Below are 18,172 nucleotides of genomic sequence, written 5' to 3' on the forward strand. Positions count from 1 at the left end.
CGAAGAATTCATTACAATTTAAAAGCCGAACCCAACGGTTTAGAAATATTAATGTGATATAAGCCTTTTAAAAAGACCCATAAATAAAACTGTTTATAGTTTGATTAATAAATCAATTGAAGACTTTGGAAACGGTCAACAAAATAAATACTTTTTAAAGTCCAAAACCAACTTTGTGCAAAATAAATGTTTGATATTTTCCTCAGACTGTTAAGAGCGGCGTTAGCCTAATGGTTAAGGTGACTGCCACTTACACGAAGGCTCATAAATTCGCGCCTCGTGTGTGGTGTTTTTTTTATATATATATTTTAAATTTCGTTTTTTTCCCTTATTTCTATAAAATGAAGATATGTGTGAACTCGACATTAATAATTTGTGATGACAAATCACTATAATAATAATTTTTCATCCATAAAAGCAGTAATATCGACTGCGTAATGGTGGCTTAATGGTGGATTCATGGTGGCTTAATGGTAGCTTAATGGAGTTTGGACATTAAGCACCTGTAAGTCTAGCTTAATGGTAGCTTAATGGTGACTTAATGGTGGTCTAAAAGCTACCATTAAGGACCTGTAAGCCACCATTAAGCTACCATTAAGCTACATTTAAGCACTCATTACGGACTTTGAGATGGCTTAATAGTAACTAATGGTGGTGTAAATGTTACTTAAAGGTGCTTAATGGTAACTTAATGGTGACTTAAAGACAACCATTAAATCACCATTAAGGACCTATAACCCACCATTAAACCAAGCTTAAAGGGTGTGTTTCATCTTGTATCCTTTAGTACAAATAAGTGAACATTAAAGGTTTTCGGGCTTCCCGCTAAAATTCTTAACAATTCTTTGTAAATTTGTTACGGTTATCACAAACTCTAATATTAGAGATTTGAGGATACAGCCATCTGATTTTGTATTCCACAGAGTTTAAGAAAATGAAGTTGATACCTACTGTATCGAGTTTTTCAAGATTTGAAAACTTTGATATGTTGAATGAACGATATGGAAATAACGAACAGTATTCTGGAGCTCAAAAGTCCATATTGCAATAAAGAACTGGAGAAGAGCAAACACGGACCTCAAAAACTCACTTTATTCTTAACAATTCGTTGTAAAATTTTACAGTTATAATGAACTCTGATATGAGATTTTCAGAAATAGCGAACAGCTTATGTTTCCCGTAGAATTTAAAAATATTAAATTGATACATTTGTATTCATTTTTTTTAAATTAAAAAAATGTATATATTGAATGAACTACTGTACTAGTATATGGAGTAACAAGAGATGTTTGTAAAACACTTATGCCCCTTCCCCCCAAATTAAACTTTTTTAAGTCCAAGAGGACATAACTCTGTCAATAATGGCGCGATCGTACCCAAAAAAGAACTTGACGTAGATATTCATCAGATAGATCTATATACTATATCTTATTTCAGTATGTGCAACCTCTGCAAAGAAAATGAATGGAAACTGCAAATAATTGGAAATTTTCTAAGTCAGAGGGGCAGAACTCTGGCAAAAACGACGCGATCGTACCCAAAAAAGAACTTGACCTAGATATTCATCTAAAAAAAAAATCTGTACTAAATTTTATTTCAGTATGTGCAACATCTGCGAAGAAAATGAATGAAAACTATGTGGACCGACAGACCGACATACCATCAGCTCGACAAACAGACAGCAGCAAAGCAATATGCCCTCCCTTCTTCGAAGGGGGGCATAAATATATTGGATGATATCTTTAAAACTGAGCTAAACACTCATTTAAGAAAAATGAGAACAAGGGCGAAAGAAAAGCCAGGGTATAAAAAATGATGCAGTTGAAAAGCTCTCAACAATATGTATTAGCTTATGAAGTTTAATAACACTATCTTGAATGGTACTTTAAAACTGACCATTTTAAAAAAGTGAGGTCAAGATCAAAGTAAAGGTCAAGGTCAAAAAATGTTGATGCAGTTGCATAGCTCTTATCAATATCTATCAGCCTATGAAGTTTGATGAAAATATCTTGGATAGTTTTTGAAACTAGCTTCGAACTGAGCTAAAGCAAAGTGTGACGGAAGGACGAAAAGACGGAAGGACGGAAGACGGATATGACAAACCCTATATGCCCCGACCATATTCATGGCGTGGCATAACAGACAGTATTCAAGTTCAAAAGTCCATAAAGCAATACAGAATAAAGCAGAGCATTGACTTTATTTTAAGTACGTTTTTGTGTATAAAATTTAATTCATAACAAAGCCTTCATTTTCTGAAAGATGTTTTGTAAAAATTGTTCTCCTATTATATTTGGTAGTAATTCTTGAACAAAAACGTGTATGTTACGAATTCCATAGTCTAAGATATATTTACACGAATTCATTATATGGGTGTAACAATTACAGATACAGCAAATTAATTTCACACGTCCCCAGGGCTTTGTTATAACCAAGATTTACTGTATCCATCATTATATTCATCATGTTTATAAAAAGAACTCAATGTGATCTGCTTTTCCTTTCCCTTCTTCTCTTGCTGAAATGGTTGCTTGAGACCCAGACATTAAGCACCAAAAATCAAAATTGGCCTCAATGTGCATTCACAATTCATTACAATATAATCTCTAGTCAGTGTAATTTCTTTCTTCCAGCATGTTCTTTTACCTTTTTGGTAGTTGACATTCTTATAAACACTTATTCTTCGATCACCACCACAAATTTGCACCCCATTTCCGCTGCATTTGGAACTGCATTCTTTGTCTGCTGTTTTGACACTTTGTGAAAGAGAATTCACACAGAAGCATTTACTGGAAGACTACAAAAGAAGCCATTTGTCAATTATCATTAAATTTTAGAGGTTAGACTCCGCTTTCGATTTACGTGATTTTTGAAAAGCTTTCATTCTAGTCTATTACATATAGTCAAGATTATGAATTATATTTAAACACAGTAAACTATATGTAATATTCAGAATGATGCTTCATTAACGAGCACAAGCAAAGCCAACAGAGAACAAAATTACCAAAAAAAAAAATCCCAACAGGTAAGCTCTATTCAGGATCTTTCAGACGAACGAAGGTCATAAACGAAATATATTTGGAATGAAAAGCTCTCAAAATGTTTTATGCTGGTGATATTTTGGCAACGAAAGTTGAGGATACAGTAAAGTTGATCTTCACTTTTTTAAACAATGCAAAAACAATATTCAGCGAAAGATTTTTTTCATAAAGCAATGCATCATGAACATACGAATAATAACCTTCAAACCGTAGAACTGAGTATCCTGATGTTGACAGAATTCCTTACAATTTTCCACAGTCATAGAATCTGATGTATTATGTTTCCCGTTCAATGTCTTACTTGACTGATCTTGGAAGCATCCTACATACCCTGTGAAAATTAGAATAATAAATATAAAAGATAGGAATTCTTAAATCGTAGATTTGATCATGAATGCCAGAAAAAGGGTCAAGCCTTATATTAATTGTAAGGCCTGCTAATTTATTCTATTTCAAAGGTTCAAATTAATATCATAAAATAATTATGAGCACTGTTCTTATCAATAACATGTTTCAAAGATATTCAGTTTCCAGTGAGCTTTTTAGAAAATTGATCCGGCACTTTACCTTTGTCGTAGTTTCGATTTATATACAGACTTATCCTCCAATGTCCTCCGCAAAACTCATTTCCATTTCCAGAGCACAGATGACTACATTCTATCTCTCCCTTTCGAACCGTTCTTCCTCGATCACCACATAAACACTGATTTCCATGCTACAAACAGATCTCAACTAGAAATGTTTCAATCAATAAATTACTCTACATTTCTTAAATATAATGAATTTGAGATACGTCTTATCGATTTCAAAAATAAAACTTTAGACAGAATAACGGGGAAAAAATTCAATTTAAACATATGAAGATCAAAAAAAAAATATTTTGATTTTTTTGTTTGATGAGTAAGAAATTACCGCTAATCCGTAGAAATGAGCATTTTGTTTTCCGCAAAACGTCTTGCACTTTTCCACACTAGGATAACTCCTGCTATATTTTCCATTCCTTAAAGTTATTCCAGGCTGATACAGGAAACAGCCCAGATAACCTATCATGAAAATAGAGTAATATGATTCAAATAAAGTGAAACTCCTTTAGTACAAATAAGTGAACATTAAAGGTTTAAGGGCTTCCCGCTAAAATTCTTAACAATTCTTTGTAAATTTGCTACGGTTATCACGAACTCTAATATTAGAGATTTGAAGATACAGCCATCTGATTTTGTATTCCATAGAGTTTAAGAAAATGAAATTGATACCTACTGTATCGAGTTTTTCAAGATTTGAAAACTTTGATATGTTGAATGAACGATATGGAAATAACGAACAGTATTCTGGAGCTCAAAAGTCCATAGTGCAATAAAGAACTGGAGAAGAGCAAACACGGACCTCAAAAACTCACTTTATTCTTAACAATTCGTTGTAAAATTTTACAGTTATAATGAACTCTGATATGAGATTTTCAGAAATAGCGAACAGCTTATGTTTCCCGTAGAATTTAAAAATATTAAATTGATATATTTTGTATTCATTTTTTTTTTAAATTAAAAAATTGCATATACTGAATGAACTACCGTACTAGTATATGAATTAAAAGAGATGTTTGTAAAACAGTTATGCGCCTTCCCCCAAAATTAGAATTTTTTAAGTACTAGAGGGCATAACTCTGTCAAAAGTGGCGCGATCGTACCCAAAACAAAACATGACCTAAATATTCATCAGATAAATCTGTATACTAAATTTCATTTCATTATGTGCAACCCGTGCGAACAAAATGAACAGAAAATGCAAATAATTGGAATTTTTCTAAGTGCAAGGGGTATTACTCTGTCAAAAATGCCCTGATCGTACCCAAAAAAGAACTTGACCTAGATATTCATCTAAAAAAATTGTACACTTAATTTTCTTTCAGTATGTGCAACATCTGCTAAGAAAATGAATGGAAACTATGTGGACCGACAGACCGTCAGACCGACCGACAGATAGACTGACAGACAGCAACAAAGCAATATACCCTCCCTTCTTCGAAGGGGGCATAAATCAATTGGATTGTATCTTTAAAACTGATCTAAACACTCATTTAAGAAAAATGACGACAATGACGACGGAAAAAAATGTTGATACGGTTGAAAGGCAATAATCAGTATATATCAGCTTATGAAGTTTAATAACACTATTTTGCATGGTATTTAGAAATTGACCTAAACACTCATTTTAAAAAATTGAGGTTAAGATCAAAGAAAAGGCCAAAGTCAAAAAATGATGATGAAGTTGCATAGATCTTATCAACATCTCTCAGCCTATGAAGTTTGATGAAAATATCTTGGATTGCTTTTTGAAACTGAGCTTCGAACTGAGCTAAATGCAAAGTGTGACGGAAAGACAGAAGGACGGAAGACGGACATGACAAACACTATATGCCCCGACCATATTCATGGCGGGGCATAACAAACAGTATTCAAGTTCAAAAATCCATAAAGCAACACAGAATAGAGCAGAACATTGGCTTTATTTTAAGTACGTTTTCGTGCATAAAATTTAATTCATAACAAAGCCTTCATTTTCTGAAAGATGTTTTGTAAAAATTGTTTTCCTATTATATTTGGTAGCAATTCTTAAACAAAAACGTGTATGTTACGAATTCGCTAGATATATTTACACGAATTCATTATATGGATGTAACAATTACAGATACAACAAATTAATTTCACACGTCCCCAAGGCTTTGCTATAACCAATATTTACTGTGTCCATCATTATATTTTTTAAGTTTATAAAAAGAACTCAATTTGATCTGATTCTCCATTTCCTTCTTCTCTAGCTTAAATGGTTGCTTGAAACCCAGACATTAAGCACCAAAAATCAAAATTGGCCTCAATGTGCATTCACAATTCATTACAATATAATCTCTAGTCAGTGTAATTTCTTTCCTCCAGCATGTTCTTTTACCTTTTTGGTAGTTGGCATTCTTATAAACACTTATTCTTCGATCACCACCACAAATTTGCTCCCCATTTCCGCTGCATTTGGAACTGCATTCTTTGTCTGCTGTTTTGACACTTTGTGAAAGAGAATTCACACAGAAGCATTTACCGGAAGACTACAAAAGAAGCCATTTGTCAAATATCATTAAATTTTAGAGGTTAGACTCCGCTTTCGATTTACGTGATTTTTGAAAAGCTTTCATTCTAGTCTATTACATATAGTCAAGATTATGAATTATATTTAAACATAGTAAACTATATGTATGATTCAGAATGATGCTTCATTCAAAAAGCAAAGCCAACAGAGAACAAAATTACAAAAAACAACAGGAATAAGTTCTATAGAGAATCTCTCAGAAGAACGAAGGCCATAAAAGAAATATATTCGGAATGAAAAGCCCTCAAAATGTTTTATGCTGGTGATATTTTGGCAACTAAAGTTGAGGATACAGTAAAGTTGATCTTCACTTTTTTTAAACAATGCAAAAAAAATATTCAGTGAAAGTTTTTTCTTTTCATAAAGTAATGCATCATGAACATACGAATAATAACCTTCAAACCGTAGAACTGAGTATCCTTATGTTGACAGAATTCCTTACAATTTTCCACAGTCATAGAATCTGATGTATTATGTTTCCCGTTCAATGTCTTACTTAACTGTTCTTGGAAGCATCCTACATATCCTGTGAAAATTAGATTAATAAATATAAAAGATAGGAAGTCTTAAATCGTAGATTTGATAATGAATGCCGTGGAAAGGGTCAAGAGTTTTATTTTAAGGCCTGTTAATTTATTCTATTTTATAGATTCAAATCAATATCACAAAATAAATATGAGCACTGGCCATATCAATAACATGTTTCAAAGATATTCAATTTCCGGTGATCAATGCATGTAATAATATAAAATAATAACAGGCAGGCAATCTATATTTGTTGAGACCTGTTATAAATATTTAAGTTACAATTAAGAGAATGTTTAAAAAATCTAGAGGAAAATTGCTTCAAAAGGTGAAAAATATGGACAATTTTTGAAAAAAAAAACAACAAAACAACAGACTAAAAATTTAAGAAGACAATAAAGATATAGGGTAGATGAAAGAATACATGCATGTAAAATACATTAAAATATTGATGAAAAAACATTGTTATTAAATTTGGCTGTCGGATATTACCAGATGTTTTCCATTATACAATCAAAATATCTTTTTGGTTTATATTGCCAGTGTTCATTCGCAGGTATGTGAAGGTCAATCAAGTATTCTACTTGTCTGTATGATATGTCGTCATAGTTAGGTATATGAGGTGAACTTTGGAGATAACTATTTCTTAAAATCGATATCTAAGATTAATTTGAGGTCGTAAAAATGAATCAAAATATGCAGAGGCACAATATGAATGGAATCATGCCGTTTCTGGTTCTATGTATTTATCTAACTGGTAAAATACCAGACCCGTGACGTCATGATAACTGTTGATCAGTTTTAGCTGAGTAAAAAATGAAAAGAGATTTTATGTAAACAAATACAAAAAATTGGATTTAAAAAGCATTAGAATGAATATTATGTATGATTCATGTGGATGTAATGCTTAAGAATAAGGTATGCTAATATAATTCTACAATAAAGGCTGATTGTTTACTTGCCGATCATCCTTTCCTCTGTCGTTCTTAACAAAAATGATGCAAAAGTTGAACACTGCACCGCATACTTTGAAACCTAATTTTTGTTTCTATCTAAATTTATTATTGTATTGTTTTTTGTATATTGCTGCTAGAATCGTATGGTTAACGGGAATTGGTGCATTTTTTCGATCTTATGAACAAATTGTAAATATTTTGGAAAGGTTTTGTTCGAAAGCGTTGAATAATTATTTCATTGATCGTAAAGTATGATTCTAGCAGCACTTTTCATGATACAAAGATGTTTTTATATAACTATTATTACAATTGAAATTAATTATTCCCGGAGTAGTGTTGAACTTTTCACTTTTTCATTAAGGCATGGTGATATTTTCTAATTAAAGACGTCACGTGAAGACGTCTTGGTGTAGTGCTTCCTGTAGTATAAGTCCCAGTGAAGTCTATATAATGCATTTTGATAGCGAAAGTTTTATCTATAACTTTTCCGATTTAGTAGTATTACATATTATAAAAAAGTGTTAATTTGGCTTATTCTGATCCATGTGCTGCCATTACAAGCCTGCGTTTTCAGCAATCAACGAATTTTCCAGCAATTCGAAATAGAATAACATCAGCGAAATAGGGTAGTCAATATACTCGCTAGATTACAATTACAGAAAACAAATTAAAAGCAAGAATAATTTTAAATGAAACATGTACTGTATTCTTAGAGTAATTCCTTTTATTAATTTGTCCTGGTGATAAATTAATGAAAAGAGTAAAGTATATGTGTTCATATCTTACATTAGGGTTTTTCTTTTCAAGTGAATACTAGCGTTTCTTAATGACGCAACGTTGCAATTCGTGTTTTGTTATAAATTGATCCGGCACTTTACCTTTATCGTAGTTTCGATTTATATACAGGCTAATCCTCCAATGTCCTCCGCAAAACTCATTTCCATTTCCAGAGCATCGATGACTACATTCTATTTCTTCCTGTCGGACCGTTCTTCCTCGATCACCACATAAACACTGATTTCCATGCTACAAGCATAGCTCAACTAGAATTGATTCCATCAATAAATTACTCTACATTTTCTAAATATAATGAATTTAAGATTAGTCTTATCGATTTAAAAAAATTTAAACTTTGGACAGAAATCCCGAAAAAAAACATTCAACTGAGAAAACTGAAGATACAAAAACTGTTTTTTTAATGATTGACAAATTACCGCTAATCCGTAGAAATGAGCATTTTGTTTTCCGCAAAACGTCTTGCACTTTTCCACACTAGGATGACTACCGCTATATTTTCCATTCCTTAAGGTTATTCCCGGTTCATACTTGAAACAGCCCAGATAACCTATCATGAAAATAGAGTCAAATATGTTTCAAATAAATTAAAACTTCTTAAGTACGCGCAAATAAGGGAACAGTGAGGTTTTTCAGGCTTCTGAATTCCTTACAATTCTTTGTAAACTTTTACGGTTACAACGAACTGTAATATAAAAGATTTGCGAATGTAGGGAACTGATTTTTCTTTTCGTAGAGGTTAAGAAAATGAAATCAATACTTATCGAATTTTTAAATATTTGAAAATTTCGATATGTTGAATGAACCTTATGGAGATCACAAACAGTATTCTGAAGCTCAAAAGTCCATAAAACAATATAGAATAGATGCAGAGGAAACATGCACCTCAACTAATTACTTTTTAAAACAATTCTTTGTTAAATGTGACAGTTATAACATACATGATATGAAATTTTCGGATATAACAACTGCTTTTGTTTCCCAGAGTTTAAAGATATAGAAGAGGCCCATGGGCCTTATAGGTCACCTGAGCATCATGCAACAACTTTACCACGATTGACTTTGGTTCATGTTTTAAACTAGACGTCATGGCTTTCACAGTTTTGAAAGAGGCACCATTGCTAATCATAACAATACACTTTGCATCTTTAGTTTGGTTACTTAATAGACAGAGTAGGGGAAAAAAAAGCATTTCGACTAATCAGTAATATTCAGCAATAATCAGTAGTGCCACTACCACACATGAACCCCTGACCCTTGGTCCACACATTTCACAATTTTGGAAAAGGCACCCTTGCTTATCAAAAATGTTTGATTACTACAAAGGAGAAGAATTCAATCAATTAATTCATTTTCAATATATAAGTAGAGCCCCCCACCCTATGGCACCCTTGACCCAGGGGCGTTGAAATTCACAATTCATGAAGAATGGCCCTTGCTCATCATAGCTATATAGGTAGTTCATCTGCTTAATACCCAGGAGCAGAGAAGAAAATTTTCAATCAATTTCTGCATTTTCTCTATATAACCAGGAGAGCCCCGCCCTAACAACAGAACCCCTGACCCTGAGGCCATAAAATTCACAAAGGCATTCTTCCTTATCATAACTATGTGCTTAGTTAGTGTATTCAATACCCAGGAACAGAGAAGAAGATTTTTAAAGAAATAATGTATTTTCACTGTATAATCAATAGAGACTAACCCTTACACCAGAACCCATGACCTTGGGGCCATAAAATTCACGATTTTGGAAGAAGCATTCTTGCTTATCACAACTACATACTTAGTCAATTCGTTGAATACTCAGCAGCAGAGAAGAGGATTTTCAAACAATTTCTGCCTTTACTTTTTATAATCAATAGAGTCCCGCCCTAACACCAGAATCCCTGACCCTGGGGCCATAAAATTCACAATTTTGGAAAAGGCATTCTTCCTCATCATAAATATGTACTTGGTTAGTCTAATTAATACACAGGAGCAGAGAAGAAGATTTTTAAAGAAATAATGTATTTTCACTATATAATTTATAGAGCCCCGCCCTAGCACTAGAACCCCTGACCCTGGGGCCATAAAATTCACAATTTTGGAAAAGGCATTCTTCCTCATCATAACTATATACTTAGTTAGTTTATTTATTACCCAGGAGCAGAAAAGAAGATTTCTAAAAAAAATAATGCATTTTCACTATATAATCAATAGAGCCCAACCCTAACACCAGAACCCCTGACTCTGGGGCCATGAATTTCAAAATTTTGGTGAAGGACTCAATGGTCATTACATTCATGCTAACAGTTTGACTGCTTGATGTCCAGGAGTAAAGAAGATTTTTAAAGATTTCACTTATTTTAGTGGTTTTGGCCCCCACCCCTTAGGTCCCAGGGAGGCAGGGACCATGAAATTCACAATTTTTGTTCCCCTTTACCCATAGATGCATTATGTAAAATTTGGTACACAACGCACGACGACAGACGAAAACGGATAGCAATAGGTCACCTGAGTTTACTAAGGTGACCTAAAAATGGATACCTTTTGTATCCAATTTTTAAATATTTCAAAATTCGATATGCGGAATGAACTACTAGTAAATGGAAATAACAAACAGTATTCAAGTTCAAAAGTATATAAAGCAATACAAAATAAAAGCAGAGGATTGACTTTATTTTAAGTACGTTTTTGTGTATAAAATTCAATTAATAACAAAGTCTTAAGTTTCTGAAAGAGTTAAAAAAAAATGTTTTTCTATTATATTCGATATTATTATGCTTCTTGTGAGTTTGTCTCTATATACATATGTGTAACCCATACCCTTCTATTATCGCATAGTGTTCTAAGGATTCATATAGTGTAAGCATACCATGCTGAAATAGCGCACGGCTTCATTTTCTGAAGAAAACCCGACTGCTCCCACGTCTTGGATCGAACTCACGACCCAGAGATTGCCAGTCTGACGCGCTACCGATTATGCCACAGAAGTCGTTATCTACATTGTTGCGTATTCAAATATATATGTACTTAGTTTCAAATATTTTATACTAAAAAAAATCAACAAAATTATTTTTCTTAAAAAGGTTCTTGCAACATTATTACCTTCACTTAAATTAAATTCTTTGAAACTATCTATACATTATGCCTTATTGCATGAAACACTCAAAATAAAAAAAAAAAGATTATGACGTACATATAGCACAACGTGACGTCATAATAAGCATGTACTAACATGTAAGAGGTGATGAAATTATTGGAAATGATATTGTCGTTTTTTTGCAACAGTCAGCATAATAATTGACAATAGTGTTGCGTTTTGTAATACATTTTCATCAAAGAAAATGTTTACGTTCGCTAGATATATTTATACGAATTCATTATATGGATATAACAGTTACAAATACAGAAAATTAATTTCACACGTCCCCAGGGCTTTGTTATATACAAGATTTACTGTATCCATCATTATATTCATCATGTTTATAAAAAGAACTCAATGTGATCTGATTTTCCCCTCTCTTCTTCTCTAGCTTAAATAGTTGCTTGAAACCTAGACATTAAGCACCAAAAATCAAAATTGGCCTCAATGTGCATTCATGATGCAATGAAATCTAAACTATAGTCACCGTGATTACTTTTTTCCTTAATGTTTTTTTTTTACCTTTTTGGTAGTTGCCATTCTTATAAACACTTATTCTTCGATCTCCACCACAAATCTGCTCCTCATTTCCGCTGCATTTGTAACTGCATTCTTTGTCTGGCGTTTTGACACTTTGTGAAAGAGAATTCCCACAGAAACATTTACTGGAAGACTACAAATGAAGCACTTTGTCAAATATTATTTAATAATAGGGTTTCTCTCACTTTTTCGATGAAGTGATTTTTGGAAAATACATGTGAAGATTATGAATTATATTCAAACAAAGTAAACTATCTGTATATGTATGATTCAAAATGATGTTTTACTCAACATGCAAAGACTCTTAGCAAGTTTAAATATCCATCATTTAAAAGCTGACAAAACTCCTGAGAAAAAAATTACAAAAAATAAAATAAAAATAAGATAAAATAAAAAAAAACAACTTACAAGACACAACTAGAAGAAACACAGTACGAAATCCCTCAGAAGAAGGATGACCATAAAAGAAACGTTTACATGAAACGAGAAGCCCTTGAAATGTTTTATGTTGTTTATATTTTTCAACTTAAATTAAAAATAAAGTAAAGCTGATCTACATTGCTTTCAAAAAATTTAAAAACAATTTGAGTGAAACATATTTTCATAAAGAAATTTATCATGAACATACAAATAATAACCTTCAAACCGTAGAACTGAGTATCCTGATGTTGACAGAATTCCTTACAATTTTCCACAGTCATAGAATCTGATGTATTATGTTTCCCGTTCAATGTCTTACTTAACTGTTCTTTGAAGCATCCTACATATCCTGTGAGATAAGATTGATAAATATAAGACATAGAAATTCTTTAATTAGATTTTAAGGATTGTTTTTGAAAAGGTGTTCAGAGTGGAATAGATACCCAAGAAATGTGAATGTATTAACAGAATAAAAAGATTTCAAAAAAATTATAACAAGCTAAGATAAGGAATGAAAAATCTTCTGAGACTTTTTAAAACATATCGAATCATTTCAAAGATATACATGAACATAATGAAAAAGAGAAAACCAGAAGCACATAAATGCTTACGTGCAAGTCTGTATTATATACACAATATTGTTTCAAACTTTATCCTGCATCATCATTTTAAAATTTTACATGTTTAAAAAACACAAAAATACTCCGTATTTGAATTTCTCACTGCTCATATCATTATACATGTAATACTTTGATCGTCTCTGAATAACCATTGTGACGCCGCTTAATCGCAAGCTTTTTTGTGTATAATTCTTTGTGTGAGTTTATGCAAAAATGCCATTCAAAACGTTTTCAATATAGATTAAGTGGAGAAACTCAGCTTATATAGTATTTGTTTTTTTTTAATGTTTTTAAGATGGGCCAAGATGGTGGGAGGTACATGTTATATAAAGTAAGATAATGAGCACTAACATGTTTAGAATTATTTTTTCGTTTTAAGATTTTAGATCACTTTATAATTTCTGTAGCTATCTAACTGAAAATGAATTTATATCACAGTTTAAGGCAATCTTGAACGAAAAATAAGTTACTTGGAGGATCGAATAATTCACTAAATTCAAGACCAATATAACATTTAAGACGACATATTAATATTTAGACATAGACTACATGTACAATTATATTATTATAATTCAAATTCTTTAAATATATGCTTTATCAATTGTTTTCTCTATTTATCGCCAGCTTTACTTATGATGCAACAAGGCAACTGGAAATTGGTAATGATTTGATGCGCCCATATACCTGTATCGTAGTTTTGATTTACATAAAGGCTTATTCTCCAATGTCCACCACAAAACTCATTTCGATTTCCGGAGCACCGATGATTACACTCTTTCTCTTTTTTTCGAATTGTTCTTCCTCGATCGCCACATAAACATTGATTGCCATGCTTAAATTGGAGATAAAATTCTTTTCATTACATATAAAAAAAATATAACTCGCCGGTTCCTTTTGTTAAAGCAGTGGTGAAGACTCAAAGATTTGTTTAAAATACATAAAGAAAAACTGTTTATAATATAACAATATATACATTTTAAATACTGGATGGTCAGTAAATGCTGAATTACCGCCAATCCGTAGAAATGCGTATTCTGCATTCCACAGAATGCCTTGCATTTTTGTACACTGGCGTGAGCCGCGCTATATTTTCCATTCCTCAACGTAATGGCAGGTTCATACTTGAAACAACCCAGATATCCTATTGACATATAAAAAATGAAACATTCACATTCTTTAAAAGATAGTAAGTAAACTATTTAAAATATATATCTTATTGCGTAAAACTAGTACAGTGTTATGGCATTGGATTTACAATCTTTCCTGGCTATAGCCAACTGGAGTTCCGATGCTGATTAACAAATATATGGATCTCATTTGTTTGATACCATTTATTGCATTTGATAAGCTTTTTTGGACATTTAAATAAATATTTTGATTTTCGTACGTTCAAGGATGATAAGGTTTTTTTTAATTAGTTAAATGTCCAAAAAAGCTTATCAAATGCAATAAATGGTATCAAACAAATGAGATACATATATTTGTTGATCAGCATCGGAACTCCAGTTGGCTATATAAGTGACTAAATATTTGTAATTTTTTTCGTAAATATTTACTTTAATTGTAATTTTGTATTCAAGTTTGTAAATAAAGAAATACCAGTGAGTCTAATTTAATGTAAATGTGCAAAACTGTACAAGTCTTGGACGCAAAATCAAATATATTATTTATTGGTATGTATCAGCTACCAGTGATGCATGAATCAATCATTAAACCATATCAGATACTGACTATATATGCATTCTGAAAAAGTTCTCAATTATAATACCCATATTCAACTGTATGCTATCAATTGCCTGTAATCGCGTGCGTGGCGCAGTGGTTAGAACGTCTGCTCTAGAGTCGTAAGGAGTCAATTTTTACGTCGCGGGTTCGAATCCAGCTGTGGGAGGTGGAGACCCGTCCTTCGGATGAGACCGTATAAACCAAGGTCCCAGGTCGCAGTAGGGGGCATGAAAAAGATCCCTCCCTGCTCAATGGCCCTGAGTGCCGACCATTGGACAAAATTTGCAGCTCTCCACCGGCAAGTGATGGCGTCTCCATATGAGTGAAAAATTATCGAGAGGGACGTTAAACAATATACAATCAATCATTCAATCAATCAATCAATCAATCGCCTGTACAAGTACCTATGCATGTATTAGTCTGAAGAAAAAAATTCAGAAATACAGGTACAGGTATATAATTTTAGTGTTTTATCGAGTTAATATAGATTATATATATCCATATGTATTTCATGTAAGCAATCTTTTTACTCAGACACCGTGTATTTGACTTTAGTGATATACAAGGAGTATGTTTATTTGTTTTGTGTCTTTTTTAACGTCCTTCTTGAGAATGTTTCACTCAATTGGAGACGCCATCTTTTACTAGTGAAGATCTGCTAAATTTTGACAAAATTCGTAGCCCTCCAACGGTACATGGTGGCGTCTCCATATGAGTGAAATATTCTCGAGAGTGACGTTAAACAACATGCTATCAATCAATCAAATAAGTTGCTATGGCATTTTACACAAAAATATGATAATAACAAGAGGTTCATGGACCACATCGCTCACCTGAGCACTGTGGCTAGGAATAACAAGAGGCACATGGGCCACATCGCTCAATTGAGCACTGTGGCTAGCATAAAAGCAGAAATTAGTTTATTATTGAAAAGTTTTAACCCAAAAGTAGTCCCAACCATTCCTTCAATGGGAGAGAGTATGACTTGCACAGACTTGAAATCGACACTTCCTGATGATGCTTCCATATAATATGACCAATCATGGCTTTTGAATTTGAATCTACACTAACGGCTTTGTTATTCTTGAGAAGATTTAAAAGAATTTCTTATATATTTCTATGTAAAACTTTGGTCGGCCATTGTGGCCCCGCCCAACCTACACTACCCGAGGATGCTTTAATATAAATATGACTGATCATGGCTTAGTTATTCTTGAGAAGAAGATTTTTAAAGAATTTTCCTATATAATTCTATGTAAAACTTGGGTCAGCCATTGTGGCCCCGCCCTACCCCCGGGGATCATGATTTGAACAAACTTGAATCTACACTACCTGGGGATGCTTCCATATAATTCAATATGACCAATCATGACTGTTATTCTTAAGAAGAAGATTTTTAAAGAATTTTCCTATATATTTCTATGAAAAAATTTGGTCGGCCTTTGTGGCCCTGCCCAACCCTTAGGGGTCATGATTTGAACAAACTTGAATCTACACTACCTGAGGCTGATTTCACGTGAGTTTCATTTTTCCTGGCCCAGTGGTTCTTGAGAAAAAGATTTTTTTATATAATGCCATTAATTTTTGACTAATTCATAATTATCTCCGCTTGGAAGAGGGTGTGGCCCTTCATATGAACAAACTTGAAGCAAGTGAGCAAAACAGCAGAAATCAATTTACTATTAAAAAGTTAAAATCAAAAAGTGGTCCCTGGGGAGAGGGTATGATTTGAACAAATTTAAATTTCACTAAGTAAGGACGATTGCATATTTCTTTTACTACCTGTTTCTTTATTGCCCTTCACATTTGAACTTACATTGTGCCCCTCCCTCCTCTTCCGAACTAAAATATGACAAATCATGGCTTTGTTGTCTTTGAAAAAAAAACTTCTGTTTTCCTAAGTAAAACTGTGTTAATCCACTGTGTCCCCACCTGACCCCCAGGGGTTATGATTTGATAAAACTTAAAACTTCACTACCTGAGGATGCTTCCGCATAAATATAACTAATCATAGCTTTGTGGATCTTGAGAAGATTATTAAACTTTCCTATATATTTCTATGTTAAACTTTGATCGGCCATTGTAGCCCCGCCCTACCCAGTGCAAGGGGTCATGATTTCAACAAACTTGAATCTACATTAAATATAATCAATCATGTCTTTGCTGTTCTTGAGAAGAAGATTTTAAAAGAATTTTCTTATAAATTTCTATATATAACTTTGATCAGCCAAAATGGCCTTGCCCTACCCCCAGGGTTTGTTCATGATTTGAACAAATTAGAATCTTCACTACCTGAGTATACTTCCATTTGAATATGACTAATCATGGCTTCGCAATTCATGAAAAGAATATTTACAAAAAAAATTCTATATATTTCAATGTAAATCATTGATCTAAAATGTAAAAAGTTGACAGACAGACAAACAGACAGTCGGAGAGGCGGACGGATGGACAGTCGGACTATAGACAAAATGTGTTCAAAAAGATCACTTGAGCTTTCATCTCAGGTGAGCTGAAAATGTGATATTATATATTTAGATTCTATTGAAACTTCGAATTTCGTGACGTGTTTGATTGACACTTTCAAAAATGTAAATACTTTTTTTGTAAGCAGGGCACGAAACTTTACACCATCTAAGATTCCTTCCATATTAATCCATACCTATTATAGATTTATTGTTCTTGAGAAGAAGATTTTTTAAAGAATTTTCCTATATATTCCTATGTAAAACTTTCATCATCAGTGATTCTTGAGAGGAAGATGGAACTGTGAAAGTTTACGACAACGACGACTATAAATAACGACAACGACAATGAACAAATTTTGAACAGATAAGCTCTCTTGAGCCTTCAGCTCAGGTGAAAAAAAATACGTTGATTTTAAATGTAAAAAGTTTGTTACTTTGGTAGCTATGGTAACTTTTGAAAACTAGAGTAAACTTAAATCTTATCTTATCTTATCTTACACTAGTTTGCTCTCCGGTATAGAATTGTAAAACATCCTATTTGAAAAAGAGAACACTCATCAATCTGAGCAATTCAAAAACCATATTGAATTATTTCAAAAAGCTTCCTTAACAGAATTAAAGGAAAAAGTGAAAAATGAAAGAAAATTGTCGTTCCTACCTGTTTTTTCATATTGAGCTGGAAAAAATTAATTGAAAGTTTAAAACATTTCAGGAAGTCATGTGGTGAAACATAATTTCATGAAATTCATTACACTGGAGTATATCAGTTTCATTTTCAATTTACTCTACATGAAATCCCAAAAAAGGGCTTGGCGAACTGATT

The 18,172-nt window shown here is 32.6% G+C and overlaps 1 protein-coding gene across 1 annotated transcript in view; it reads right to left on the reverse strand.

Annotated features, from left to right (window-relative positions):
- LOC134282764 (uncharacterized) overlaps positions 1-14,215 on the reverse strand; it is a 37,521-nt gene extending 23,306 nt beyond the window's left edge. Inside the window, exons 1-7 of the mRNA XM_062765158.1 lie at positions 14,167-14,215; positions 12,755-12,885; positions 5,985-6,135; positions 3,954-4,084; positions 3,609-3,756; positions 3,242-3,372; positions 2,647-2,797 (exon numbers count right to left, since the gene is read on the reverse strand). Of these exons, the coding sequence (XP_062621142.1) occupies positions 2,647-2,797; positions 3,242-3,372; positions 3,609-3,756; positions 3,954-4,084; positions 5,985-6,135; positions 12,755-12,885; positions 14,167-14,215 (892 nt within the window). The remainder of the gene's footprint in view (positions 1-2,646; positions 2,798-3,241; positions 3,373-3,608; positions 3,757-3,953; positions 4,085-5,984; positions 6,136-12,754; positions 12,886-14,166) is intronic.
- Positions 14,216-18,172: the final 3,957 nt, after the last annotated feature.

The sequence above is a fragment of the Saccostrea cucullata genome, unplaced genomic scaffold (genome assembly GCF_032062105.1).
Source record: "Saccostrea cucullata isolate Sc308-1 unplaced genomic scaffold, CSIRO_AGI_Scuc_v1 ctg1146, whole genome shotgun sequence".
Taxonomy (NCBI): domain Eukaryota; kingdom Metazoa; phylum Mollusca; class Bivalvia; order Ostreida; family Ostreidae; genus Saccostrea; species Saccostrea cuccullata.